The 26,336-nt window shown below is 44.1% G+C and overlaps 1 protein-coding gene across 4 annotated transcripts; it reads left to right on the top strand.

The window, feature by feature from the left end:
* Positions 1–142: 142 nt before the first annotated feature.
* Positions 143–23,451, top strand: LOC108918093 (protein transport protein Sec24C-like). 4 transcript variants are annotated; one of them, XM_029254218.1, is made up of 25 exons: positions 143–217; positions 3,692–3,884; positions 4,210–4,296; positions 4,533–4,650; positions 6,044–6,210; positions 6,444–7,214; positions 7,812–7,978; positions 9,653–9,721; positions 11,278–11,389; positions 11,524–11,651; positions 12,984–13,122; positions 14,632–14,744; positions 15,595–15,719; positions 17,327–17,518; positions 17,644–17,737; positions 18,199–18,315; positions 19,054–19,224; positions 19,603–19,699; positions 19,797–19,942; positions 20,156–20,294; positions 20,546–20,664; positions 20,860–21,039; positions 21,308–21,499; positions 21,613–21,702; positions 21,801–23,451. In XM_029254218.1, exons 2-25 carry the CDS (start codon positions 3,710–3,712, stop codon positions 21,939–21,941), a joined length of 3,849 nt encoding a protein of 1,282 aa, XP_029110051.1. In that variant the 5' UTR covers positions 143–217; positions 3,692–3,709; the 3' UTR covers positions 21,942–23,451. The 4 variants fall into 4 exon arrangements, with proteins under 4 accessions (XP_029110051.1, XP_018580588.1, XP_018580590.1 ...); XM_018725072.2 differs by lacking the exon at positions 143–217 and adding an exon at positions 2,048–2,168; XM_018725074.2 differs by lacking the exons at positions 143–217; positions 4,210–4,296 and adding an exon at positions 2,048–2,168.
* The last annotated feature ends 2,885 nt before the right edge of the window (positions 23,452–26,336 follow it).

Below are 26,336 nucleotides of genomic sequence, written 5' to 3'. Positions count from 1 at the left end.
GGGGATGCTGATAGACCCTCTCAAAATAGCCCCTTGCCTCCAGAGCTTTGTCTGGGTAACCCCGAACCTGTAGCCTGAAGGAGAGGGGTATTATTTCAGGAACATGACTTGACCAAACCGTGGCCCAGGGAAAGTGGGGAAATCTTATCAGGATTTTATGATCCGTTGAGGAGACGGACAGGAACAGCGTGACTCTCAGCTGCGGAGACTAGCGAATGTGAGTTTGCAAAAAAACACGAGCGTGGAGTTTTTCAATCCAAAAATTTAACCGAGCAACAACGACGTACGTCGCTTTGGAGGAAAGAGTCTGCCAAGTGAATAAATATAAATGTAAATGTTAAAGGATGCCATAATCTTTATCCAGTATAGTTATGGGTGAGGGTCTGGGGTTCGAGTCCCGCTTCGGGTGCCTTGCGATGGACTGGCGTCCCGTCCCGGGTGCGTCCCCTCCCCCTCCAGCCTTGCGCCCTGTGTTGCCGGGTTAGGCTCCGGTTCGCCGCGACCCCCACTGGGGACAAGCGGTTTCAGACAGCGTGTGTGTGTGTGAGTTATGGGTGAATGCAAAATGTTGAATTTTTTTTTTTTTTTTTTTTTTAGAGAAATTACTATTGTGAAAACTTCTAAAGTTATTTCACAAAAAGAATCCTTCTTGGGTCGGGTTGAGTTGGGTTGGAGGGGCTGAGATTAATAACAACATCCTGACCACAAGGAGCTGATTGGATTGAGTCAGTGTCCTTACTATTGGTTCATAGCCAGTTCAATAAAGCCATCATATAAGCCCAACATTCCAGCACTATATCAGACCGACACTCGCGAGGATCGCCAGCTGGCGTAGGATGAAAGATAGATGACTGAGAAAAGAAGTGACAATGGCTGGAATAATTATTCACTTGTAATACTATCAAAAATAACAGCAACGCTCAGTCAAAAATTCACATAACACCTTGTTTCAAAGCACATAATGCAAAAAATAAAACAGAAAACTATAAAAGAAAGCACACACGGAGCAAATTAAGTTTAAAAGTTTTTTTTTTTTTTTAAAAAAGATTTTCAGATTTAACAGCTTACACAGTAGGCAATTCTCAGGTTCATTTAGGGGGCTAAAAAAAGTAAGTCAAATTTAAGATATATTTTCATCCTACATTTATCCTAAGAAATATTTTACTATTTTTCTTAAATTGGGAATCTCAGTCTCTGCCCTTTTTCAATGCTGCAGGTGTGTTTATAATAACATAATAGCACTTCACATACTTGTACCATAGTAATAAGAGAACAGCTGGTAGGGTTAGGGTTCCCGCCTTTGGATCCAAAGGTTACAAGTTTGATTTTCACTTCCCTTGAGCAAAACCCTAAATTGCTCCAGTATAATTACCCAGTTGTATAGATAAATAATTGTAACTTTAACATTAAGTCACTTTAGAGAAAAGCACCAGCTCAATGAATAAATGTAAACCTTAATAGGTACCAACGGACATATAGTATATCTTTCAGAAAGGTAAATGTTTATATTATGGGCTAAACTCTTTGGAGTATTTGAGTAAAGGTTGAAAGGAGCTGGAAACTCAGGGAGGGAACCAAGTAGACCCTGAATAGGCCAGCAGCACAACGCAGATTAATTAATGTAAATAAATAAATGTAAATGTAATTACACAGAGTCGGAGACATTATCTACAATTCTGATACCACAATTCGCCCGAAACACTATGGTTACTGCGGGGCACCAGCGCTACTGCTGAGCCGCCGCACTGCCCTAATTTTTCCTTCAAATTATTATTTTATCTTTTATCAAGAAATTAACTTGAATTAAGACAAAGTACTACAAATAGCAAGCAAAACACCAGTGCGAAATGGGTTGCGACTCGTTACATCTTCGTTAAATAAGTACGCGGCTTAACCGCTCGTACGCGAAAAGAGCGCGCAACACTACCGACTCCAATCTGTTCTCACGCACTAACTGTACAATAACTCCCAAGTGCGCCTGCGCAGCATCCGGGGGTTTACGTGGCGCACAGTTGTTGAACTTCCGGTGTATGTTTCTGACATCCGAAGTGCTGGCGAGGGGAGGGATTAGAGGCTCCTGTGTAGCGAAGGACCTGAAACGAAGGTGGACGCGGGTGGAGACAGGTGTCCCCCGGGTTTTGTCAGCACCCTCTTTGGCTGCCTTTCAGGTGGGTGAGGAAGAGTGTAATTTTAAGTTGTACTCCGCCTGGCAGGGCGCTGCGCCGTCCCCCTCCCGGAGTCACAGTTGATGTAGGCCGCGTTCGGAGCCGGGACTGACTGTCCGGCTCGTCAGGGAAGGTCCGCGCGCGCTGATCTGTGCCACCGCGTTTCCCTCCCCGAGGCATTTCCGGGCCGGTCGGCCGGCTGCTCCCTGTGCGGTAGCGGCTTGTGCTGGAGCCCATGACGGCCTGCAGGCGGTCAGCAGCAGCCGCTGCCGGCGGCATCTCGTCTCTGGTACGTTAGACTAACTTAAGTGAGAGAAGCGTGTAGTACGAGCTTTTTTATGCTCTTCTTGCTTCAGCTAACAGTTGTATCAGTTTAGTAATTGGTATCGAAGCAGCGTAGTGCAGTATTACAGGTGCGGCTGACTGGACATCATCATGATCATGATGGTTCAGTACTACTGATAGCGAGCAAGTGTCCCTCATGTCTTCTCCTTATTTGTCTCTTTGTGAGAATTATTGTTATCAGTGTTATCATTGGCAGCTAATAAACAGTGCTGGTGAAAAGTGGATCTAGGGTGAAGAGGAGAGTTCATCTGGTGTTACTGTGTAAACCAGTACAGTACATTACTAAACACACCTTGTGTACCACATTTCCGATGGATCCCTACTGCTGGTGCTTGGTTGTAAGCGCTCCCACCTTGAGATCCAAAGGTTGCAGGCTCAAGTCCCATCATCTATAGTATTGTACTATCCCTGATCACTGCTTACCCCAGATTGCTCTAGTAAATGTCATCCCACTGTATAAATGGGGTAAATCGGCGTAAATGGCTTAACGTTGTCACTTTCGAGAAACCCGTCCAAGACGAACGAATAAATGCGAATGTAGGTAAACTGGTGTACTGTAGCATCATAAGCGTGCTTGATGTGGCTCCACTTACTCTGATTTATTTCCTGCCATGTGCTGTGTGTGTCTGGTTGTTGTCTATCCTTTTCATAATAGGCCAGGAGGTATTGTAGTCTTTAAAGCTGTTGTCTTAAGATTTATGGATGGAATCCCTCCGTTGCAGCAGTACCCTTGATCAATGGGCGCACTCTGAATCGACACAGTTAAAAATATCAAGCTGTAAAAATGGTAAAGTTGATTAACATTGTAACACACCTTGGGCAGAGACATTTGCTGATTAAAGGTTAATATTATAACATATTTGCTGTCTTAAATATCCAGCAATACAGGGAAATACTGCAAGAAAGGTAGTGTATAAAATGTATTTAGAATTCAACTGTCATGAGAAGGCAAAGCATGTATTCTACTCATTATACTTGGTCTTGGAGTTTGAGTTCTCTTTTGACCTGTTATAGTAGCACTGTTCCTGGTGCTTCCAGATTGCTTCTCATAAAATATACTGTAGTGCAGTATGTAGAAGTTCTTGTAATTTGCCTCGAAGCACTGGATTCTTCTGAAGTCTTGCCTCATTGCACGTATTGACCATTATGTCTCCTCTCTTTTTTCTGGTGTCGTGCTACAGATCTAGGAATGCACTAGAATGAATGTCAACCAGCAAGCTCACATGGCCTCACCATATGGACAGTCCCATCCTGGCTACCAGGGCTACCCTCAAGGAGGCTATGGGGGACAGCACATGACAGCTAGTTACTCTGGACAGTATGCACCCTACAATGGCCCAGCTTCAGGATATCAGCAGGGAGGCCTACCTTCAGGTTCTGCTCTCTTTTGTCGGATTCCGTCTTTATTCTTCCTTGGAAGTCTAACAATGTCTGCAGCTCTTGGTCTTGAAAGACTGGAAAATGTGTGCTTTGTTATGAACACTTTCAAACCTGGAGACCCAGGCAGTCTGCCATGTAGTGTCCCTGGAGAAGGTTTCATAAATGGAGGCTAAAAACCAAACACTTTGCCTGTCTTGGTCTTGAATTGCTTTTTCATGGAGGTCAACAATACTTAGTACTTGGATTCATCATAACTTTATAGATTTGAAGACAAGCATAACTTCTTATTTTATGCTTCATATCTTTTCTTGTATTCCAGGATATTCTCCCAATACAAGTTTTTATTCTAAGGCTCTGACTGAAAATGTAATTTCTGACCTGTCCTCTCCCTCTCCACTTCACTTGGGTAACTTTACTTTCTTTGGTTGGTCTGCCTGAGTGGATTGCTTCCTGTTTGTGTCTTTAGTTGTCAGCTACTGTTTATGTTTCAATGTATAGTACAACAAAGTTCTGAACATTTGTTGAGTCAATGTTAGCATAATACCTTTTATGTATTCTTCCAACTCTTTGCCTTTTGTGAATTGCAACATTCTGTTCAGGGTTTTCTGCGGATTAGAATTTGACTCATCTTTGCTTGTCCAGGTTCAGTACGACCACCCCTCACATCAGGGGCTCCAGTCTTGGCTTCTCAAGATTACAACCAGTATGCCCAGGGAGGGGTTCAGAATGGTCCTCCTACCATGAGCAGTCAAGCACCAAGGTTAGCTCCAGTATGCTGCTGTTCTCTTAGTTAAACAAAACACTTCTAAATGGTAGTGCTGCATTATTAAAATTAATTTGATTGTTTGGTTTTAACTGATTTATTCGAATCGATAATGTTTTGGAAAAAACTGACATTTTAATTTGTATGTTCGGTTTGTGTATCATTTTTAAACATGTTAGATTTTCACCAAATCAGTGATGAGTTTGAAACTGAAAAGTTGGGTAGTATACTGCACGTACACACATCCATGCCAATAATAGTATACATTCTGCATTACTTTGTATATAATACCCAGCAGTGATTTATGTAGCTTATTTAATTACATAAACATTTGTAACAAGATTTTTTTTTTTTTTTAAACATATTCCAGATTCTTTAAAATAGCAAATTTTGGCACTGAGGTCTAAGCACCAAATATTGCAGTACCTTTAAGGGTCTAATGCTTTCTAGAATGTTTTGGTGCTTTCTAAAAACTTGTAATGGGTGTACAATACCAGAATAAAACTGACACTTTAGAAGAACAAGTGGCAGAAGTCAACATAACTAAGAACTTGGAAATGCTTCTATTTTGCATTATTTTCTAATTTTAATACAGAACTTCTCATTACAAGTCATGTTATCAGCATGACAATTTGAGTGAAATGTAGTAGTTTTTTTTTTTTTTTTTTGGCAACAGTGATCACTGGCTCTGACTACATGACCAGTAATAATGTCTCGTGTCCCAACATACTCTGCCATTCAATAATGGCAGTATGGTGTTAGCAAAGCAAATTTAAAAAAAATCAATTCATGATCTTGAATTGAAATAAATCAATAGTTTTTCCTCCAATTTGCACAGTACTACAAAATGAGTGACCATTTTGTAGGAAAAATAAGTCAAATTTGGACAGCAAAATATGTAGTGGTTAGAGCCGTTGTCTTGTAATGGATTCATAACCTGTTGCGGTACCATTGAGCAAGGTATTTACCATGAATTGCTCCAGTAAAAATTAGCCTGCCCTGTAAATGGTTAAATAATTGTAAGCATTACCATTAGTAGTATTGAAACCTAACATTGTAATTGACCTTTGCCAAAGGTGTAAATAAATAAATGTGAAATAGTTTTTCCCCACCATTTTCAAACTATAAACATGTAAAATGTTTTAAAGGAATTATGGGTCATATTTACAGGTAGAAACTGTGTGCTTTGACTTGCCTAGGAATTGTACTTCAAAGCATCATTTCCTTATAGCTTTTATTTCTTAGTATTTCAAACACATGACATAATTGTATGGGTATTATACTCATTCAGTGTTTGGTTGTAATATATTATTGAAGTTTTAAATTGTGAGCAGCGATCACCAGTGTGGGAATATTGCACTTGCTGCAAGTATCCTGTGTATCATTTCAGGCCCCCTGTCTCCCAGTCCTACGTGCCTGCTCATGTGCATCCTGCTGGCCCCCAGCCAGCCTACCGACAGCAGCAGAGTGGTGCTCCGCCCGCAAGCGTTCAGCAGATGACCAATCAGATGGCCGGAATGCAAATGGTTTCTAGTGCGTCGTCCCTGGCTGCTCCGGGTACGATGGTATTTTTAAGCAATTTCGATTGTACAACTAAAGCAACAAGGATATGAAATGCAGTTTCAGTCTTTAATGTCCAATTGCAGTGTTGTCATGGGCTTAAAAGGCTTTTCTGTCAGAACCAGCGCTGAAAATGTCTTGCACTGATGTTAATGGCCCCTGCAGATATTGCTGTTGGTAACTTAAAACCTCTTATGATTAATTACTAAAGGCTCTCTTGTTTCTTTCAGTTCCACCAACATCCTCACAGCCTCCCCTCATACCTGCCCCCCCTTCATTCTCTCAGCCTCCCACTAATGTTACCATATCACAGGCTTCCCCTCAAGGTTTCTATGCAGCTGCCCTTCCCTCACAGCAGTCCTTTACCATGTCCACCCCACCATCCCAGCCCCCTGTTTGTGGAACAGCACCTCTTCCTTCACAGCCACTGTTCTCCAGTGGGCCACCTCTTCCAGCTCAGTCCTCATTTAGTGGGCCACCCCCTCTTTCACACTCCTCTTTTCCCGTTGGACCCCCACCTAGTTCCCAGGGCCAGATAACCCCCACACCCCCACCTGCAATCCAGCCTGTTTTTCAGGGGGGTCCTTCACCTTCTTCCCAGTCTCAGTTCCCTGGTCCCCCATCTCAGCAGCCCACTGTTTCACCACCTTCCTCTCAGCCTCAGTTCCCTGGCCCCCCAACTCAACAGCTCCCTGTTCCTCCACCTACCTCCCAACCCCAGTTCCCTGGTCCCCTACCTCAGCAGCCCCCTGCTTTCCATCCTGCCCCTGCTCCCACCTCTGGCTTCCCTCCAGTAGGTAGTGCTTCCCCTAGACCTCCAAGCATGCAGGGACCACCCCTGTCTCACCAGTCCTTGTCAGGGCCTCCCATGTCCCAGGCCAGCCAAGGACCTTTGTCAGGGCTGCCAGCCACATCTGGGATGCCTCCTGGCCCACCTCCCATAGCCATGCAAGGCCCTCCAATGCAGCCGGGAATTCAGGGATACCAGTCACAGCAAAATGGTGAGTCCTTGCATTACCTATCATCTTCAAAGCAAAAATGGACAGGCTTCCTTGTGGCTGCCCTGTATGTAAAATATTTCCACGTTGAAATAATTGTCTGGGTCAGTGGTGCGGTGGTAGCCCCAATAGGCTGACAGAAATGTGCCTTGTCGTTAATTCTTGAGATGTGGAGTGGGAGATTTTTGTAACCATAAAGACCCAGCTTAACCTGTTTTTTTTTTTTTTTTTTTTTTTTTTTCTCCTGTGTAACTGAACCAGCCTGGTGTGAGTTACCTAATGAATGGTGTGCCCCATTGTCCATTACCCACTGCAGGACAGTCTGGTCTGTGGTTTCAGATATCTTGCTTGAGGTCCAAACAGAAAGTAGTTCATGTGGAACAAATGACCTCCCCTGCCAATAGGTAGATCTCCGTTTAATGTTGAAGTTAGTGATGCCATAATTTGTTTCCAGACAATGTCTTCTCTGCTGATTTTTGCTTTTTGCCCGTTTACATATTCATTTATCTAAAACTGTGTAAACCTAAGTCCAGCAGAGGTCTATTTAATCAGAAGTGTGCATAACTTACAAGACCTGGTCCTTTCTATTTTTGTTCCAAGGTGCTTTTGGGCAGGGCGGAGCACTGCAACCTGGTTATTCCAGTCCCTATCCCGTGCAGCAGAATTTTGGAGCTCCACCCATTCCTCCTGGCCCAGCCCCAGGCCCAGCCCCAGCCCCCTCTCTACCAGGCCCAAAGAGGCTGGATCCTGACTCTATCCCCAGTCCGGTAAGCTTGCAGCCCCAAGCTTTGCTGGTCCTCATTGGAGAAACCTATGTAACCAGATCTCAGAATGTTACTAATCTGAATATTTGAATCATATTCAAGTTGAGCTACCCATCGTATCCTCTTGGGTTCAGCATTCATTCTTTTTTTGTGCACTTGCAGCGTTTTAACAACTTAATTCTCATTGTAATGGCTGAAATGTCTCTTTATTTAAGTGTTACTCATTGGCCTACAGCTATTGAGCATGTACTTTGTGGACTTGCTTTTGACAATAGGTTCTGATGGGCCTGCCTGTCCTATCTGTTATGCTGTACACGTGATGAATTGGTTTATTTTTAAAAGTATGGTTATCTTAGCAATTTGCACTGAAGGCAGCTGGTAGAGTAGTGGTTAGAGCTGCTGCCTTTGGACCCAAAGATCGCAGGGTCAAGTCTCACCTCCAGCTGTAGTACCCTTGAGCAAGATACTTACTCTAAATTGCTCCAGTAAAAGTTACCCAGCTGTATGAATGGGTAAATAAATGTATGTAGCTTAACTTTATAAGTCGCGTTGGGGGGGGAAAAGGGTCAGCTTAGTAAATACATGTGGAGATAGTTAAATGTATATTTACATTTAGCTGATGCTTTTCTCCAAAGCAACTTACAGTGTTAAGGTTACAATTATTTACCCATTTATACAGCTGGGTAATTTTACTGGAGCATTTCAGGGTAAGTACCTTGCTCAAGGGTACTACAGCCAGAGGGGAGGCTTGAACCTGTGGGTCCAAAGGCAGTTGCTCTAATCACTATGCTACCAGCTGTCCCCTGGTATATAAACCATTTTAATATATACAGCATGTAAATATGACTCAAAACATGGCTGTGGTTAAGTACAAATTTAACAAACTAAATCTGAATGTGAAATGTACATGCATTTCCTTATGTAATGTTTTCTGTCGTACTGTAATTAACAGTTGAGGAATTCCATGTTGCCCTATTATTCTCAAATAGGATCTGGAGCAGCAGTAATACTAGATCTGTAAGGCTATGTAATGTGGTTGATCTGGAAAGCCATACCTAGAACTCCATTACATAGTTATTCTGTTGCACTTGTGGATCACTGGCTTACCATAGTGTTTTATTCAATCTTTATTTCATTGTACACTCTCTGAACTTTTGGTAATTATATAAGAGGTATAAGAAGTTTCTTCTCAAAGCCACTTTAAGTATATTTGACTTATATGCAAATTATTTACTTGTTGAATGCAGGGAACTGTTGAAGCACTGATGTAAAGTACAGTATTGAGACCCTCCAGTAGTAACTCGTGCTAATGTGTGACCAATTCTATCATGTGGATCTGGCATTATTATCTAAGGGAGGGATAATTTTGATGTGACTTACCTAACGGGAAGCCCTACATGTAATGTAAATGGTCTGAAAACTACAAAAGTGACGGTTCCAGTTATGTTTTGTCTCCTGTGCTCAACTTCTGTTGACTTTTTTCTTTTATGCTGCTTGATTTAACTGGAGTTTTGCATGTGGGGTAATGTTTGAAAGCATGACTAGTGTTTAATCTCTGCGAAGACATACATGACAAGCTGTTACCTTTCTCTATTTTGTATCTCTCCCATCGATCCCTTTTCATTTGTTTTATTTTATTTTAACTTTTGGGATATTGTTTAACTCTTTAAATAAAAGCAAGCCTCTGAGCTTCCTCCTGCGCAGAGAACAAGACATAGAATAGATCCAGATGCTATCCCCAGCCCAGTAAGTGCAGTGTGTCTGCAGTGTGGTGTGTACATGTCTGTGTGCCTTCGTAACCACCCACTTTTATCAATGCTATCAAATGCAGTTCCCCAAACCCTATGTCTCCTACTTCTGGCCTGCACCCATGCATGCTGAAGCTCCCCTTCTTTCTCTTATCTGCTATGAGAAAACCACCTCTCTCTGTGTGTAGACCATGGAAATGTTTTATAAAGCACTGAAGTACTCTTTTGGCATATTTTCTGTGTGCCCAGACACTGAAAACAAAAAGAATGCGAGCTTGAGATGGGAGATGAATTACGACTGTATCCCACATTAAGGAAAGAGGCATAGTCTGACTGGCATGAGATGTTCCTGTGTATGGTCCAAAGCAGTATTGTATTCCAAGGTACACTTGCTTTGGAGACTGGTTTATTGAAATACAGATTGAAGCAATTTCTGTGTTTGGGTGCCATCACATCTGCTAATCTTTCTGACATTCTTAAGAATTTCTCTAAGCTGGATACAAGCAAAAATCAGTAGACTGGTGCTGTTGTGTTCTTCCTGAGTACATCCAGCCTAAAATTGGCTTTCCTCAACTTCTGTGTTTTAGAATTCACTTTATAATGTCCCAGAATTTTCTGTAGTGGGACATATGTTGGCTACGTCTTGGTAATTACAGCACAAGAAATGCAGTGAATGAATTGGTTGAGAAAGGTGGAAAGTGTGTGGTCCCTGTGTATCTTTGTCTATGAAATAGTAGCAGTTACTGACATTCATTTGTTTTTACTCTTGCTATGAAAAGTTTTTCTCTGATTTGTAAAGTATTTATTTGTACAGGTTGTTTCTGACAAAATGATGTAGGTGCAATAATTTTAAATCCCTCTTTTATTGATATTTTTGTAAGCTTTTTAGTATGATATTGTCTTTTATTTTAATTTGGATTATTTTTGAAAATGAATACAGAAGGTCCCCGACTTACGTACTGTCGTAAGACGGAAGTATTTGTAAGTCAAAAATGCATTTAATACACTCAACCTACCGAACATCATCGCTTCTTATCCTTTAAGATGGTTGAGATCGTCGATGGCAAAAGTCCAAGTTCACCTGCGATGGCCGTTACAGGCTTTTTCCTCAAGAGTAATTGCCTTCCTCTTCTTCTTCTCGCTAGTAGCAGGAGACACAGATGGACATTTCGTAGACATGATAGATACCCCCCCCCCCCCCCATATCTATGTTGTGTATCTAAACTCTGGCAACACAGTATACTGTGGAGTATCAGTTGTATACACTAGTGACCACGTGGCAGACTGGGAGAAGCAGATCACTGCCCAGCATCACGAGAGGGTATCGTACCGCATATCGTTTGCCTGGGAAGAAAATCAAAATTCAAAGTACAGTTTCTGCCGAATGCGTATCACTATTGCACCGTTGTAAAGTGGAAAAATCGTAAGCCGGACCATCGTAACTCGGGGACCGTCTGTTGTATACTTTTATCCGACCCAACTTCACTGTCAAACAGCCACTGTGTTTTGCAGTGAGGGATGTATGATAATGCTGCCTCACTTCTCCTGCTTCAGATTCAGGTGATTGAGGATGATAAAGCCAACAAGAGCGGTGAGCCGTTCAGTACAGGGGTCAGAGGTCAGGTTCCCCCCCTCGTAACAACCAATTTCCTGGTCAGAGATCAAGGTGAGTACTGAGCACTTCCACTTATATTAAAGGCCAACTTATTGATCTGTACTACAGTTGATGTCATTTCTCAGCTTGAAATCTAGCATTGCTTAAAACATGACCAAACCATGCCTGATCTGCTTTCTGTCCAGGCAATGCCAGCCCCCGGTACATCCGCTGCACAGCCTACAACATACCCTGCACATCAGACATGGCCAAGCAGTCGCAGGTGCCTCTGGCAGCTGTCATTAAGCCTTTGGCAACATTGCCCCCAGATGAGGTAAGAGATGTGGGAGGAGCAATAGGCCCATCTTCTACCTGTGTGATACTATCTTGGTGTACTGTTACAAAGTAGGACTGTTTAGGGACAGCTGGTAGCGTAGTGGTTAGAGCTGCCACCTTTGGACCCAAAGGTTGTAGGTTCGTAGTTCACCTTCAGCTGTAGTACCTGTGAACAATTGCTCCAGGAAAATTACCAAGGTGTGCAAATGGGTAAATAATTGTAAGTAGCTGAACATTAAGTGGCTTTGGAGAGAAGCGTCAGCTAAATGAATAAATGTAATGTAAATGCTTTAGTGTTCTTACCGTTGCAGTCCCCGTGAAGAAAAGACGACGACTCTGTTACATTTCAGATTTTTCATTTATCAGCCTTTTCTGTTCCTCTTTTTATGTGGAACCGGCATCCTAACATCAGTGCATATACATTTTCTCCAAGAAATATGTTATGTTATTAGTTTGCCTCGATTTTCCCTAAAGTGACAATGTGAGCTGTTGGTTGGGCTGAAGTGTTTGAACCCCTGACATGGGTGCTCCCGGTGTTGCCCTGGTTTAGATTTATGAAGTACCTTGATTTAGTAATTGCTGGGGGACATTTTGTTTGACGACTTCTAGACCCATTTCTTCTTTTTCACCATGTGCAGCATTAAAAATGGTGCTTAATGAAAATGCAGCCATGTGCAGCAGTGTTACTTGAATTCCTCAGCTTTTCAATTTTTCTTGTTCCTCTTTATGCTTACTCTCCTACATATTTCCTGTTGACACCATCCGTACCCCTCCCCCCCAACCTGACTCCCTCTGTGTGCTTTCTGCCTTGCCCCTCTGCCCCCCATCCACTCTGCCATGTTTGTGTTACTAATGATAGATGCTTGTTTAGCTCTCTTTGCTGCAGCTGTCTGAGTACATCAGGGGGAAAGTGATCCCGCTTGGACATGGAGCAGGTGCTCCTCCATTGTGACCACAACACCCCCTAAAGTCTAGTGTAGGAAATACATGTTGAGGAAATATACACACGAAAATTGCTGTGTGTTGTGTGGGTTCAGTAAGCAGATGTTGTGTTATCAGTGTGCTGTATCCCCATGAATGGTGTAGACCCAAGCGCCAAAGGTATTCCAGAACTAAGAAAAACTAAATAAAACATCATTGCATTAGTGTGTACAGGTTGTCAAAAAAAAAAATGGGTAATGTAATTTTGGTATTAATATTCTCATAGGTAAGCAGTCAGTCTACAGAGCCCTAAATGATTTACTTGAGTTCAAGACAGGCATGTGTAGTATGCCATTTTACTGGTGTGATGAATTCATTTGCTCTCGTAAAAGAAGTTTCTGCATTTTAGGCCCTATCCTACCCTGTGGACCATGGTGAGCGAGGTCCAATCCGCTGCAACCGCTGCAAAGCATACATGTGCCCATACATGCAGTTCATCGAGGGTGGCCGACGCTTCCAGTGTGGCTTCTGCAGCTGCGTGACAGAAGGTGGGTGAGCTCATTTCTCTCCACGTAATCAGGGGTTCAGCGCTTGGTGCTTTGATAACCCCTAGTTGTTTGAGATGATATCACCCAGCTGCTGGGAAGACTTGAATTTCATTTTTCTAAAGCCCCAGTGTAATTTATTCTTTTAAATGTGAAGATATGACTAGTGGTTCCTATATATTCATTTAGCAATCACTTTTATCCAAAATGATGTACAACTCTGCAAAAATAAAAGTGCATTTCACCAACAGATGGAGAAAAATAGATGCAGACATTATTGAAGAACTGTGACTGTCTGCCAGCATATGTTACATTGATAATTGCCTATAGAATAGGTACAGTAGCATTACATGGGTAGCAGCATATACATATTATAGGAAGTACAGGGATATTTGTGACAAATTATGTCAATTTATGGAGTAGATAGGAGATCCAAAGAGAAGTGAGTAAAAACATGTGTTTTGAGACCCTTCTTGAATGCTAAGTGGGAGTCAGAGGTTCAGAGTGAGCTCATTTTACTACTTTTGAGCCACAACCGAAAACATTCTGGCTTTTTATTTTGGACCGCCAAGTGACCAGGAGTGGAGGAGCATAGCAGTGTGGTTGGAGCATAGTGGGGAATCAGGTCTTGTAAGTATCATGGAGCAGATCTGTTGATGATTTTAGGTTGTAACCAGAGTCTTAAACTTGATACAGGTAGCTACAGCCAGGCAATGGAGAGAGCCAAGGAGGGTTGATACATGAGAACATTTTGGCAGGTCAAATACAATTTGTGCCATGACATTTTGTATCAGTTGTATCAGAGGCTTATGTAGGAAGCTAGAGAGAAGAGAGTTACAGTAGTCCAGGTGGGATATCACTATAGCTTGTACAGGAAGCTGTGTAGTTTGTTATAAGAGCAGGGTGTAACTACATGACAGGGTTATGGTAACACTATGTTGAGAGAAGCAGAGATGCAAGTTGGTTGTTACTCCTAGATTCTGAACCAATGTGGTAAGTGAAATGACTGAGTTGTCCACTTTAATAGAGTTCCTTCAATACATAGATGGACCAGCAGGGAGGTGAAGGATCTCCGTTTTGGACAGGTTGAGTTGTAGATGGTAATCACCCAAGCAGAGATGTTTGAGAGGCAGGTAGTAATATGGGAGGAGCAGGTGAAAAGAGAAGAAGCAGGTATTGTTGGGATGGCAATGGTAGGAGACTCAAAGAGAGGCAGTGACAGATAACAAGAGAAGAGGTGTAGATGGAGAAGAGTAGGGACCCAGCGCTGAGACCTGTTGAACATCAACTGAGAGAATGAGAGGTAGTCACACCAAATTATCAAACAAGATCTATGTGATAGGTAGGACTCATACCCTTTCAGTGCCAATCTTTTGAGGCCATGTTGTCCAAGAGAGGAAAGTAGAATCCAGTGATGGATAGTGTCAAATGCTACCAACAAGTCGAAGAGAATGAAGACGGAGGACAGGGAGGCCACTCCTGCTGATTGGTTTCCTGTCCTCCCCATCCTAGTACCTCCATACTACTTCCAGCACTTGGACCACACTGGGAAACGGGTTGACTGTGATCGGCCAGAACTTTCTTTGGGCAGCTATGAGTTTCTGGCCACTGTGGAATACTGCAAGGTCAGTATGTCCAAGACTTCAGCTAGACAGTGTCATTCCCAAAGACCTCCAACCGTTGATTAGTGTTGGTCTCTTCTGAAACTAACTTCATCAGTCCTTAAATCAATTTTATAGTTTTAATAAATCTGTTAAATTTATAGTAGGTGGATTTAATGTCTTTAAACTTGCTGTGTAAAAAACAGCGGTCCCCCTTATCCACAGTTTTGATTTCTGCAGTTTGTTACCCAAGGTCAACCACTGTCTAAAAATATTAAATGGAAAATTCCAGAAATAAACAATTCATAAGTTTTAAATCGCTTGCCGTTTTGAGTAGCCTCATGAAATCTCTCACCATCCTACCCGGGACGTGAGTCATCCCTTTGTCCAGCATATGCACGCTGTATACGCTACTTGCCCGTTAGTCACTTAGTAGCCATCTAGGTTATCACATCAACTATTGTGGAATCGCAGTGCTTGTGTTACAGTAACCTTTTTTTGATTTAGATAAACTTTTATAAAAAAGATCAGTTCTACTTGTGCCTAATTTATAAATTAAACTTTATCATAGGTATGTATGTATAGGAAAAAACACAGTATATATAGGGTTTGGTACTATGTGTGGTTTCAAGCATCCGCTGGGGGTCTTGGAACATCTCCCCCACGGATAAGGGGGGACTACTGCGTTATAGACCATTGTGCAGTTGATTTTCTGTAGGAACACACCCTCGGTAGTGTTTTCCAGCAGTGGGAGAAGCTTTTGCCCTGTAAAATAACAAGCCAGAGATTAAGAGGCCGACTTAAAAATATATGCTTAGGCATTTGCTCAACTGCGCTAAACTGACATCCAGTTTTCTCCAACTTTGCCTGGCAGAACAACAAGCTGCCCCAGCCGCCAGCCTACATCTTCCTTATTGATGTATCATACAGCGCCATGAAGAGTGGTCTAGTCAGCATCGTCTGTGAGGAGCTGAAGACCTTACTTGACTACCTGCCGAGGTACGCAGTAAAGGGCGCCACAGAAACATTGTTCCCTGTATTGGTAGGCTGTGAGAGTTCTTACAAGACCCTTACAGCCACCCCTGGCTGTCAATGTACTATGTCTGGCAAATGTAGGCAATCAGGTGCACGTGGGGTGTTCAGAAATGTGGTGTGGACCAGCTTCCTCTACTCCTTCAACGCTGAAAGAGGGAGAGCAGAAGCTCACAATTCACATCCTGCATGCAGAAAATATAAAGTCCATCGAGCCGTTCTCAAAAAAGAACTTATAAAAATCCATGCCCTCCACCAGATTCCCAAGTGTTTCCCGTTCAAAGGATGTCAATCCAGAGACACAGATTCTTCTGAAAGAATCTCACGAGAAGTTCCATTCACCACTGCTCATACAGTATAAGTCTACATGTGACAACCTGCTATATCCTCTGAAATGTGTAATCTTTTCATTTAACTCATAGGTTACCAAGTACTAGAACATACGATGAAATAAATGTGGGAGTCAATTTGGGAATTGTGTGTAAGGAGTGGCTTTAGCAGTCATGACTGGTTTTGGAGAATTGAAGTCTCTGCTTTTTGCGGACGATGTGGTCCTGTTGGCTTCATCAAGTCAAGACTTGCAGCGTGCACTGGGGAGGTTTGCAGCCGAGTGCAAAGCGGCGGGGATGAGAATCAGCACCTCCAAATCCGAGGCCATGGTTCTCAGTCGGAAAAAGGTGGATTGCCCCCTCCGGGTTAGGGGGGAGTTGCTCCCTCAAGTGGAGGAGTTTAAGTATCTTGGGGTCTTGTTCACGAGTGAGGGGAAAAATGGAGCGGCAGGTTGACGGACGGATCGGTGCGGCGTCCGCAGTAATGCGGTCATTGTACTGGTCTGTTGTGGTGAAGAGGGAGCTGAGTCGTAAGGCGAAGCTCTCAATTTACCGGTCGATCTACGTTCCTACCCTCACCTATAGTCATGAACTCTGGATCATGACCGAAAGAATGAGATCGCGGATACAAGCGGCAGAAATGAGTTTCCTCCGCGGAGTGGCTGGGCGCACCCTTAGGGATAGGGTGAGGAGCTCAGCCACCCGGGAGGAGCTCGGAGTAGAGCCGCTGCTCCTCCGCATCGAGAGGAGCCAGTTGAGGTGGCTCGGGCATCTGTTCCGGATGCCTCCTGGACGCCTCCCTGAAGAGGTGTTCCGGGCTTGTCCCACTGGGAGGAGGCCTCGGGGCAGACCCAGGACACGTTGGAGAGACTATGTCTCCCGGCTGGCCTGGGAACGCCTTGGGGTTCCCCCAGAGGAACTGGAGGAGGTGTGCGGGGAGAGGGAAGTCTGGAGGACTCTGCTCGGACTGCTGCCCCCGCGACCCGGCCCCGGATAAAGCGGAGGAAGATGGATGGATGGATGGAAGTGTTAAGGTTTTATGAAAGCAGCCAACTGGGATCCACCCACGTTTCAGTGGCTTTCACTTGTTAAATTTCATCCATCGTGGCCAATGAGGTAGTAGCTGAATTGAGTGCTTTGCGTTATCTTCCCAATGCCAAGGCTGTCATGTGAACTGCTCAGAGCATAGGGAGACTCTGTGAGTGGGGTCAGCTCTTTAACCCAGCCCTGTGTTTGCTGCTGCAGAGAGACCAACGAAGGAGAGTCAAGCATCAGGGTTGGCTTTGTCACCTACAACAAGGTGCTGCACTTCTACAATGTGAAGAGCTCCCTGGCCCAGCCCCAGATGATGGTGGTCTCAGATGTGGCTGACATGTTTGTCCCTCTACTTGATGGCTTCCTGGTGAATGTGGGCGAGTCCCGCGCTGTCATAAATAGGTGAGGACAGGGCACCATGTATCTGGAGAGCCTTTGAACAACTTCTTTCTTAATGACTTTGTTTTTGTATGTGGGGATCATGGAAGTTTGTTAGTGGCTTTGACAGCATGATGCTTTTGTTGCAGTTTACTGGATCAGATACCTGAGATGTTTGCCGACACGAGGGAAACGGAGACGGTGTTTGGACCTGTTATCCAGGCTGGACTAGAGGCCCTCAAGGTTCAGAACTCATTCCTTTCACCACGTTTTCCTAAAACCACATTGAATTATTTTTTGTTTGTTGTTCAAGAGCTGCATTCCACTAAGTGAAAAGGCAGAGCAACCCAACGAAAGCACTCCCACAGAAGGAATTTTAAATATCAGAAATATCTTTAGATATTCTGTCTCTAAGTAATTGGCTGAGTTTAGCTAAAATGTGCCTTATTATATAGTAAACCAGCAGAAAGTAGTAAGTACAAGTTGGACTTTAAAATCCATTATATACATAGGGGACCTTTTGTTGGCTTTTTTTTTTTTTTTTTATTATTCTTTAAGAAGAATTGTGTGGAAAGCCAGACCATTGCAATATTAAACGCTCTGTACAAGCTAGCCCCCGGAGCACACTGCAGGCTGGTGGAACCAAAGTCTGGTTAGAACAGCACTAATAAGGAAAGGGATTTCCTTGGTTTACTTCCCCACAGGCCGCTGACTGCGCTGGGAAGCTCTTCGTCTTCCACTCATCGCTGCCAATTGCAGAGGCCCCTGGGAAGCTGAAGAACCGTGAGGATAAGAAGCTCATTGGCACCGACAAAGAGAAGGTGTGTGTACTTGTGTGCATGCACGTACAGTCATGTGCCACTTAACGACTGATCGTATCTACGACGGTGGTTCCATAAGATTATAATGGTCCTGAAAAATTCTTATCAACTAGCGACGTTGTAGCCGTCGTAGTGCAGTGTGTTACTCACGTGTTGGTGGTGGTGCCGGTGTAAACAAACCTACTCCGCTGCCAGCCGTATAAAAGTATAGCACATACAATTATGTACAGTATATAATAATTTTCAATGATGATAAACACTTATGTTACTGCTTTATGTATTTACTATACTTATTATTTTAGAGTGTACTCTTCCTAGTTATAAAAAAGTTTACTGTAAAACAGTATGATGCGTTATGGCAGCAGCAGCATCATAAATCTCGTGTTTACCACGTCTGTTGACTGCATCGAGGCTATACCATCTAGGTTTGTATAAGTAGACTTTATGATGTTCGTACAGCGACAAGCGGTTCTGAAAATGTGTGTGTGTGTGTGTGTGTACAGCGACAGTTGCTTAACGATGCATTTCTCAAAATGTATGCTACTCTGGCCATGTTTTGGGAAGGTTGTGTGTCTGTTTATGAATGGTACCTATTAGCACTACGCTTTTGCTGTTCTTGCTTGTGATTTATTGTGTTCCAGCAGATGAGCAGCATACCCTCCTGGAGTCACAATGAAATGACAAAAGATCTTCTGCTCATAACACAAGAATTAAGCTGGTTCTTTTATGTGCTTCCAGTCCCTGTTTCAGCCCCAGGTCACTTTCTATGGTAACTTGGCAAAGGAGTGTGTGGCTCAGGGTTGCTGTATGGACCTTTTCCTCTTCCCCAATCAGTATGTGGACGTGGCTACGTTGGGCATTGTACCCTCCTTCACTGGAGGCTCTCTCTACAAATACACCTACTTCCAGGTGAGGGTGTACTCCAGAGCTCCTTAAAACAGGTGGTCAAATGACAAAGAGATGCAAATGAAAATATCCTCTCCTGATTTATAAGCACAGAATACACAAAAATATGTAAGGATACATAATGCTTGTCCTCCTAATGGATAGGTCCATATGCATGTGCATTCTAGAGGTCTTGTTAGGTATGTTTTCATGTGTACTGAATAGGTCCTGGTGCATTTTCCTGTCCTGCAGTGGTCTGCTAGATGAATGTTTCCTATTTCAATACCTTAGAAATAAGCAAAGCTTTTAATTTAGTCAGTTGGCGTCAAAGACTCCCCCCCATCCCCATTCCAGTCTGTGGTTTGGGTACATACTCATATATATGGTGTGGTTTGTCTTTAGGCTACCACAGACAGGGAATGTTTTCTCCACGACCTGCGCAGGGCTGTTCAGAAGCACATGGGCTTTGATGCTGTGATGAGAGTGCGGACCAGCACTGGCACGTAGAACTTCGTCCAATTCACTTGTTCCTGTGTGTGCTGCTTTGATCCCCTTGGCCTTGCCACTCAATCCTCGCCTTCTCCCTGTTCTGCCAGGTATCCGAGCCATGGACTTCTACGGCTCCTTCTACATGAGCAACACCACTGACGTGGAGCTAGCTGGACTGGACTGTGACAAGACTATCACAGTTGAGTTCCGACATGACGACAAACTCAGCGAAGAGACTGGTGCCCTCATACAGGTAAGACGGCTACGCACATTGTCCAGGTCTCCAGCTCGGTACCCTCTTCATAGCGCTGCATCAGTATGGTGATTGATCCTGAATCATAAGTGCTGTCCGTAAAATGATAGTTCCATTTTTCACTTCTATGTTTGAAGTAAATTGTTGGATGAAGTCTGCTGCTTTAAGTTCTCACATTCCCCCTGTTTTGTAACTCCTGTCTCCGCTACCCAGTGTGCCGTGCTCTACACTAGCTGTAGTGGACAGCGGCGGCTCCGGGTCCACAACCTGGCTGTGAACTGTTGCACGCAGCTAGCAGACCTGTATCGCAACTGCGAGACAGACACCCTAATCAACTTCTTCGCCAAACACGGTAAGGGCTTGGCAAAACGCCTCTTTTAAATTTTAAGGTACCGCTGACAGCTTCCAAATATGTAAGAGAGACTTGTCACAAATGGCTTAAATGTACAAACTCAGAATTTCCTGATGTGCAGTACAACGTACTGCTGAACAGATAATTATTTTTTACTGAAACAATGTACCCATGTTCAGATCTGCTTATTGTTTGTTGCTTAAATTTTCACAATTTCTTTTAAAATCTGGCCGCCTCCCTCGTGTGAGCAGCTTATCACAGTGTTCTCAGCAATCCCACCAAGAACGTGAGAGACGGCCTCACCAACCAATGTGCCCAGATCCTTGCCTGCTACCGCAAGAACTGCGCTAGCCCCTCATCAGCTGGACAGGTATGGCTATACTTCCATCCTAAGGAAGGGTGGGGGGAACTGGGCTGTTACTGCTGAGCACTAAGTACATTTGAGGAAAGTGAAATTACACCCAGTCTTTACAAGATATAGCTCCTTGGCTAAGACTCGTAAAAAGCATCATACGAAGCTCAGAATCCGCCTCCGCACCATGTTCTGACTGCGACTGTCCTATAGTTGATCCTGCCAGAGTGTATGAAGCTTCTGCCGGTCTACCTGAACTGTGTGCTGAAGAGCGATGTGCTGCATCCTGGGGCTGACGTGTCCCTGGATGAACGGGCCTACCTGCGTCAGCTGGTCTCCTGCATGGATGTGGCTGAGAGCCATGTGTTCTTTTATCCACGCCTATTGCCACTGGTGAGGCACCTGCTCATCTCATTCTCTCTTGCTGTATAACATGTGTATGAGTACGGTGGGTAATTGTTGCCTCTAATAATGGTATGTATGCTGTCATTGACTTTTGTACATGCACTTTTGTTTACATTCATTGAAGGCATGCATTGTGGTTCACTGAACACGGTTGCACAGTTGTATGAAATATGTCTATATATGTTGTGATTTGCTGTTGCTTGTTCTGTGTTTGTGTATAGGTGCTGCCATTGACCTTCTGTGCATGTTCTTGCAGCAAAAGCTGGATTTGGAGAGCGAAGCCCTTCCAGTGGCTGTGAGGGACTCGGAGGAAAGGCTGTCGAAGGGAGGGGTCTATTTGCTGGAGAATGGCCTGCAGCTCTTCCTCTGGGTGGGAGCCAACACTCAGCAGGAGCTACTGCAGAACATCTTTGGCATCTCTTCCTTCGGGCAGATTGACCCCAACATGGTGAGTAACCCCATTCCCTCATCAGTCACTTTACCCTTTCCGGTAATTGCATCAGTCACTGTAATTTCCAGTGCAATGGAAAAAAGTGAATTAATATTTTTACCCTCTTACAGACAACTCTACCAGTGTTGAACAATCCTTACTCAAAGAAGCTGCGCGACATGATCAAGTCCATTCGCGATCAGCGGTCCCGCTATATGAAGGTATGGTGCTGCAGTGAATTGTCTCTCACGTGTTGCTCTCTGGACTGTTGGGGAACATCTTGGCCGACGCTCATTTCACTTCGCTCCTCCTCCCACAGCTGCTGGTGGTCAAACAGGAAGACAAGCTGGAGCTCATTTTCAGGCACTTTCTGGTAGAAGACAAAAACAACAGTGGTGGTGCATCCTATGTGGACTTTCTGTGTCACATGCACAAGGAGATCCGCCAGCTGCTCAGCTAGGAGGAGGGGCTAGTTTGGCCTTGCCCCACCCATTTCCTAACCCTTTAAATGAGACTTTCATGTTTTTATTTTACTTTATCACAAATAGGTCTCCATCTTGTTACCCACCTCTTTGTCAGTGAAAAGTGGGATGGAAGAGTTTGCGCTGTCGGGTTTTAATGGCTCTTTTGGGTTGAGCCTTGATCTGGTAACTAAAATTGCTGTCGTTTTGATGTTATGTGGTGAGCAAGCGTGTTGTGCACGTGACAGCATGGCGGCAACTGTAAGTGCTGCTGCTGGTGGTTCTAACCTGTTCTACAGATGAACAAATAACCAGCCCCTAACCCTGAATGATCTGCTGGTGAGAAATGCTGGCAGCTGAGGATAACGAAATCCATCATTTCCCAAAACACGAAATCGTCTCGTAATTTTTCCTCACGTATATTTTTCTTCTCTGCTCTAGTGATTTGTCATTCTGAGCCATGACCTTTCTTGCTGCATTATGGCGTTTTCAGACCCATTAATTTTCAACATTGTCCCCGGTTTTGTGTTGCAAGTTTTGTTACGCGAGACAGGAGGCGCTGTTAGCGTAAGCCACAGCGTGGGCTCATTGGAGCAGCAGCACACTACCCTTTAGTCCTTATCAATCTTTCCTAAACATAACAAATCATCAAGGCTAGAGCCTTCGGAGATGTGGGCACGGTGGCGGAAGGAACTCTGCCTGCTACCTCTGTGCTGCTGTCCCTTGGGCACAGAAGCTCTGCGTGTCGTGTAATACACCTCATTGCTGGGCTGCTTTCGGGGCCGCAGTGGCTCAGAGTCCCGTTATTGTTGGAGGCAGTCCCACCGGTAGATGGATGGGGTTTGGGATGGGGGGGGGGGTCCCTGCTTGTCAGAAAATTGTGTTGTGCTGGAGCACGGCTGGAGTTCATGTGTTGCTTTTATCGCGGATTATCCGCAAGCCTGATTACACTTCGTTATTATCAAAGTCCTGATGGCTGAGTGTAACTTGATGGTGAGTGATTGGTACCTGTATTGACTATATAAGTCTGCTTATTCCCTCAATTTTTTGCTTTTCTTCTTGAAAAGGCCTCTGTTTACTGGTCACATCTGACATGTGTGGTGCACTGTTGTGCTTTTTTTTTTTTTTAATCTCCCCATGTAAATAATTTGAATGATTATAAACTGTTTTTCCTGTGTACATAACATGTAAATGACTGGATAATGGATGACTTTCCGTCAAACACTGGACGCAAATCTCCAAACAAACCCTGTCCATTACCGCTCGGTAGGAATTGCAACTGTTTGTCTGTTCACCTACTGAGGTCTGCTGGGAAGCGTTTGCTTGGTAGCACTTAACTTTTATTCCCCACAAGCTCCTTTAGTGGGACGTTTGTGGGTAATAAAGCGGGCGAGGTGAGTCGACACACATTGTGGTGAATGTGTAGTTAATACCCAAGAGCTCTTTAACCATTTTAAACAATGGCAGAAAATGCGAGTTCATTTGTTTTATTTTTTCTTGAAAAATTTCTGTTTTTTTTTTTTTTTTTTTTAAATACCTTGTTTTTTGTGTCTGTACCATTCTCTATTATGTGACATAGCTACCCTCAATATCCCTGTTGGAATGTTATCTTTCTACTTTCTTTTGCAAAGTGTATTTCTGCCTTTGGACTGCTACAGAAAATCAAAAGGTATGACTATAGCATCTTATCATGGTGGCTGGTAATATTTACCACATTCTCTGTTTTAAATTTCCACATTTCTGTGCAAACAGAAGAGGTTAGGCCACTTGGCATAATAAACTACTTTTTCCCTAGCCTCAAACAGCTATCTTTGGGAATACCATATTATGCAGTTAAATATTTCAAAAAGCATGTAAATACTATATCTGTAAAATCTGCTACCAGTCCATTAATTTAACGGTGATGCCTCTGTGCATCAAACCAGAACTGATGACACTGTCTGGATTTTAAATATCTCAGACATGCACAAGTCAAAGTGCAGGACTGAAGTGAGTCACTAAAGAAAAAGAAACCTATAAATAAATTAAATGTGTCCTGCTTTAGCTGGTGCTCTGTTAAAGCAGTGCTATTTTAAAAGTGACGTTTGGAAAGGTGGCGTCTAAGGGAGCTTCAGTCCTGCTCTACTGATTGCGCGCTAGTCGCGGACAGTCGTCTCGGCAGCATCAAAAGCGTTGTGGAACTGGCAACGTGCAACATGGTGAGGACATGATGGTGTCCACTGGGGGTTGGTTTCACAATGGGGACAGTTGGCTTTTCACTAAACCATCGGGACAAGTGTCTTCGCCTCCTGAAACCACGAATCGGCCGCGATCCCCTGTGGAGGGGAAGGTAACTGCATCATTGTGAACGTCAGCCTTTCCTCCCCCCTTGCTGGGACTCTCACCGAACTGTTCCCCCAATTCTAATTTCCATTCCTGGCGCATGATGTCCGAACGTATCATTTTCAGAGGCTAAACCTTAAAGCCATTTTGAACCTTATATGTCCACCCCATGTGGTTTGTCATTCTTCTGGGAGTCTGTGATGCTATTGTTTTTGTGATTGTCCTCAGTTTTTTTTTTTTTTTTTCTTTATTATTATTATTTTTTAAATCATGTCGTTCTCTTGTGTAATTTGTGATCCCATTTTAGTCGACTGCTTATTGAAATGTCTACGAAGGGCTCTAACGAAGTGACTTCACACCGTATAGTCCATCTGTGGTAAAAGCTAAGTGAACAAGCATTTGGAATCCATGTCTAACTGTGGTACGAGCTGTCGTGTATGAAACTGAATGCGTGAAAGACGACCAGTGAGCACATTCAAACTGGGTTAACTTTGTATGCAGTTTTTGTCAGGGCCTGTTCGGGGTGACTCTGCTTGGGCTGGGCTCATCGAGTGAAGGCATGTGGCATGTTTCCTCCACCTGAGCTGCAATAACAATAGTTCTTGGGGAAGAATAACACCTTGAGACAGTGCAGAAGAGGGAAGAGGGGCACTCTTTTTAATGCTTAGACATGAGAAGTGAACCCTGTGCGTTATTTATTACTGGACTTGTGCTCAAAATGCCTTTTCTCAAGCCATGCGAAGTGAAAACCGTGATCTCCGGACCACCCCCGAACCCTGACCTCAGCCTCTACATAACCTTCCACTTCTTGCACCATCTATGCAAAGCTGACGGGAAGGAGGGACTGCTGCGCAGCGGCGACACAGCCGCTGTTGAAACTCTGCTCTGATTGGCTGCCTCGATCACAAGGGCTTTGCGCTGTTGGCGTAAGACTTGAGCCTCAGGGAGATGTGCCCAGTGCTGCGCTCACCAGCCGCTGGCGCCATCGCCTTCTTCACCTTTTTGTTTCTTCCTCCCGTACCCTCGCAGTCAAAAGCATTGCCCCCCAGCTGACTTGTCGGTGTCCCTCTGGAGCACAGGGTTCAAGCAGTACGAGACAATATACCAGTTTTGGACTCGCCTCTCTACTCGCTCCCGCATCTCCAACCACGAATGACTGCTTTCTTCAATTAAGGCTCTCAAGATGACCCGTCTAGATCGCAGCATCCCTTCCCCTCATGGAGCAAGGATTCGCAGAAGCAGTTGAGTGCTTGTGATCAAGAACTGTTTACGGTTCGGTCCCCCGGTCGTCATCTCGCACTTCCTTGCTCCGCTTTAAACGGACTCTGAAGAATTTGTCCAGCCCTGGCTGCTGGCAGGAAATGGACTTGTTCGTTTGCATCTTTTTTGGTTTTTGTTTTGTTTTGTTCCACCCCCAGGTATGGTGAAGCAAGGCTGGTAGAGGGAAGGGGACCAGTAGGGTCCTCTCAGCACAACGCCGAGACACACACGACGGACTGGCAGCTGACACCACAGGATGGATTCCATTTCACTGTCCCCAAGAGAAGTCATTCCTCTTCGTGCGATCCGGTTACACGTCAATATTCCTAACCCTTATGTTAATCTTAATCACTTTGAAAACAACTGCAAGATGTGACTATTCCTAAGATTGTTTGCATTTTCTTTCTTTTTTTTTTTTTTTTTTTTTTTTTGAATTTAGATCTTTATTGGTTGTAACTTTTTAATATGCAAATAAACTATTGTTTATCCTTTAGGTGCTGTCTGTTTTTGCCCGAAACATGACCGTGCGCAGCGGAGAAGCTGCAGGTGTTCCGGGTTGACCCACACAACTCGGTTTACGGCGTGACGGGGAGAGTCCTGCGCTCGGAAGCGGAAGGTGTTCGTTTTGGCTTGCGTCTCGGCTCTTTCGTACCGCTACGTGTTCGTCTCTCGTGTTTAAGATGGCCGTGCAGAAGACCGTGACGGCCTTTCCTTGGGGCGTAGCCGGTCTTTGAGACACGACAGCAGTTAATTGTGCATGTAGACATTCTTTTTGGCTGCCTTGGCTCTCTCGCTGCGACACACCTTAAAGG

Source organism: Scleropages formosus, chromosome 8 (assembly GCF_900964775.1).
Source record: "Scleropages formosus chromosome 8, fSclFor1.1, whole genome shotgun sequence".
NCBI classification, from domain to species: domain Eukaryota; kingdom Metazoa; phylum Chordata; class Actinopteri; order Osteoglossiformes; family Osteoglossidae; genus Scleropages; species Scleropages formosus.
This window is presented reverse-complemented; position numbering and strand designations above follow the sequence as displayed.

Bases quoted from the DNA above. Each gene is read 5' to 3' on its own strand.
- LOC108918093 (XM_029254218.1), top strand. From the start codon at position 3,710: ATGAATGTCAACCAGCAAGCTCACATGGCCTCACCATATGGACAGTCC. The intron at 20,665-20,859 runs GTATGGCTATAC...ACTGTCCTATAG, and splicing joins GCCCCTCATCAGCTGGACAG to TTGATCCTGCCAGAGTGTAT. The intron at 21,703-21,800 runs GTATGGTGCTGC...CTCCTCCCACAG, and splicing joins AGCGGTCCCGCTATATGAAG to CTGCTGGTGGTCAAACAGGA.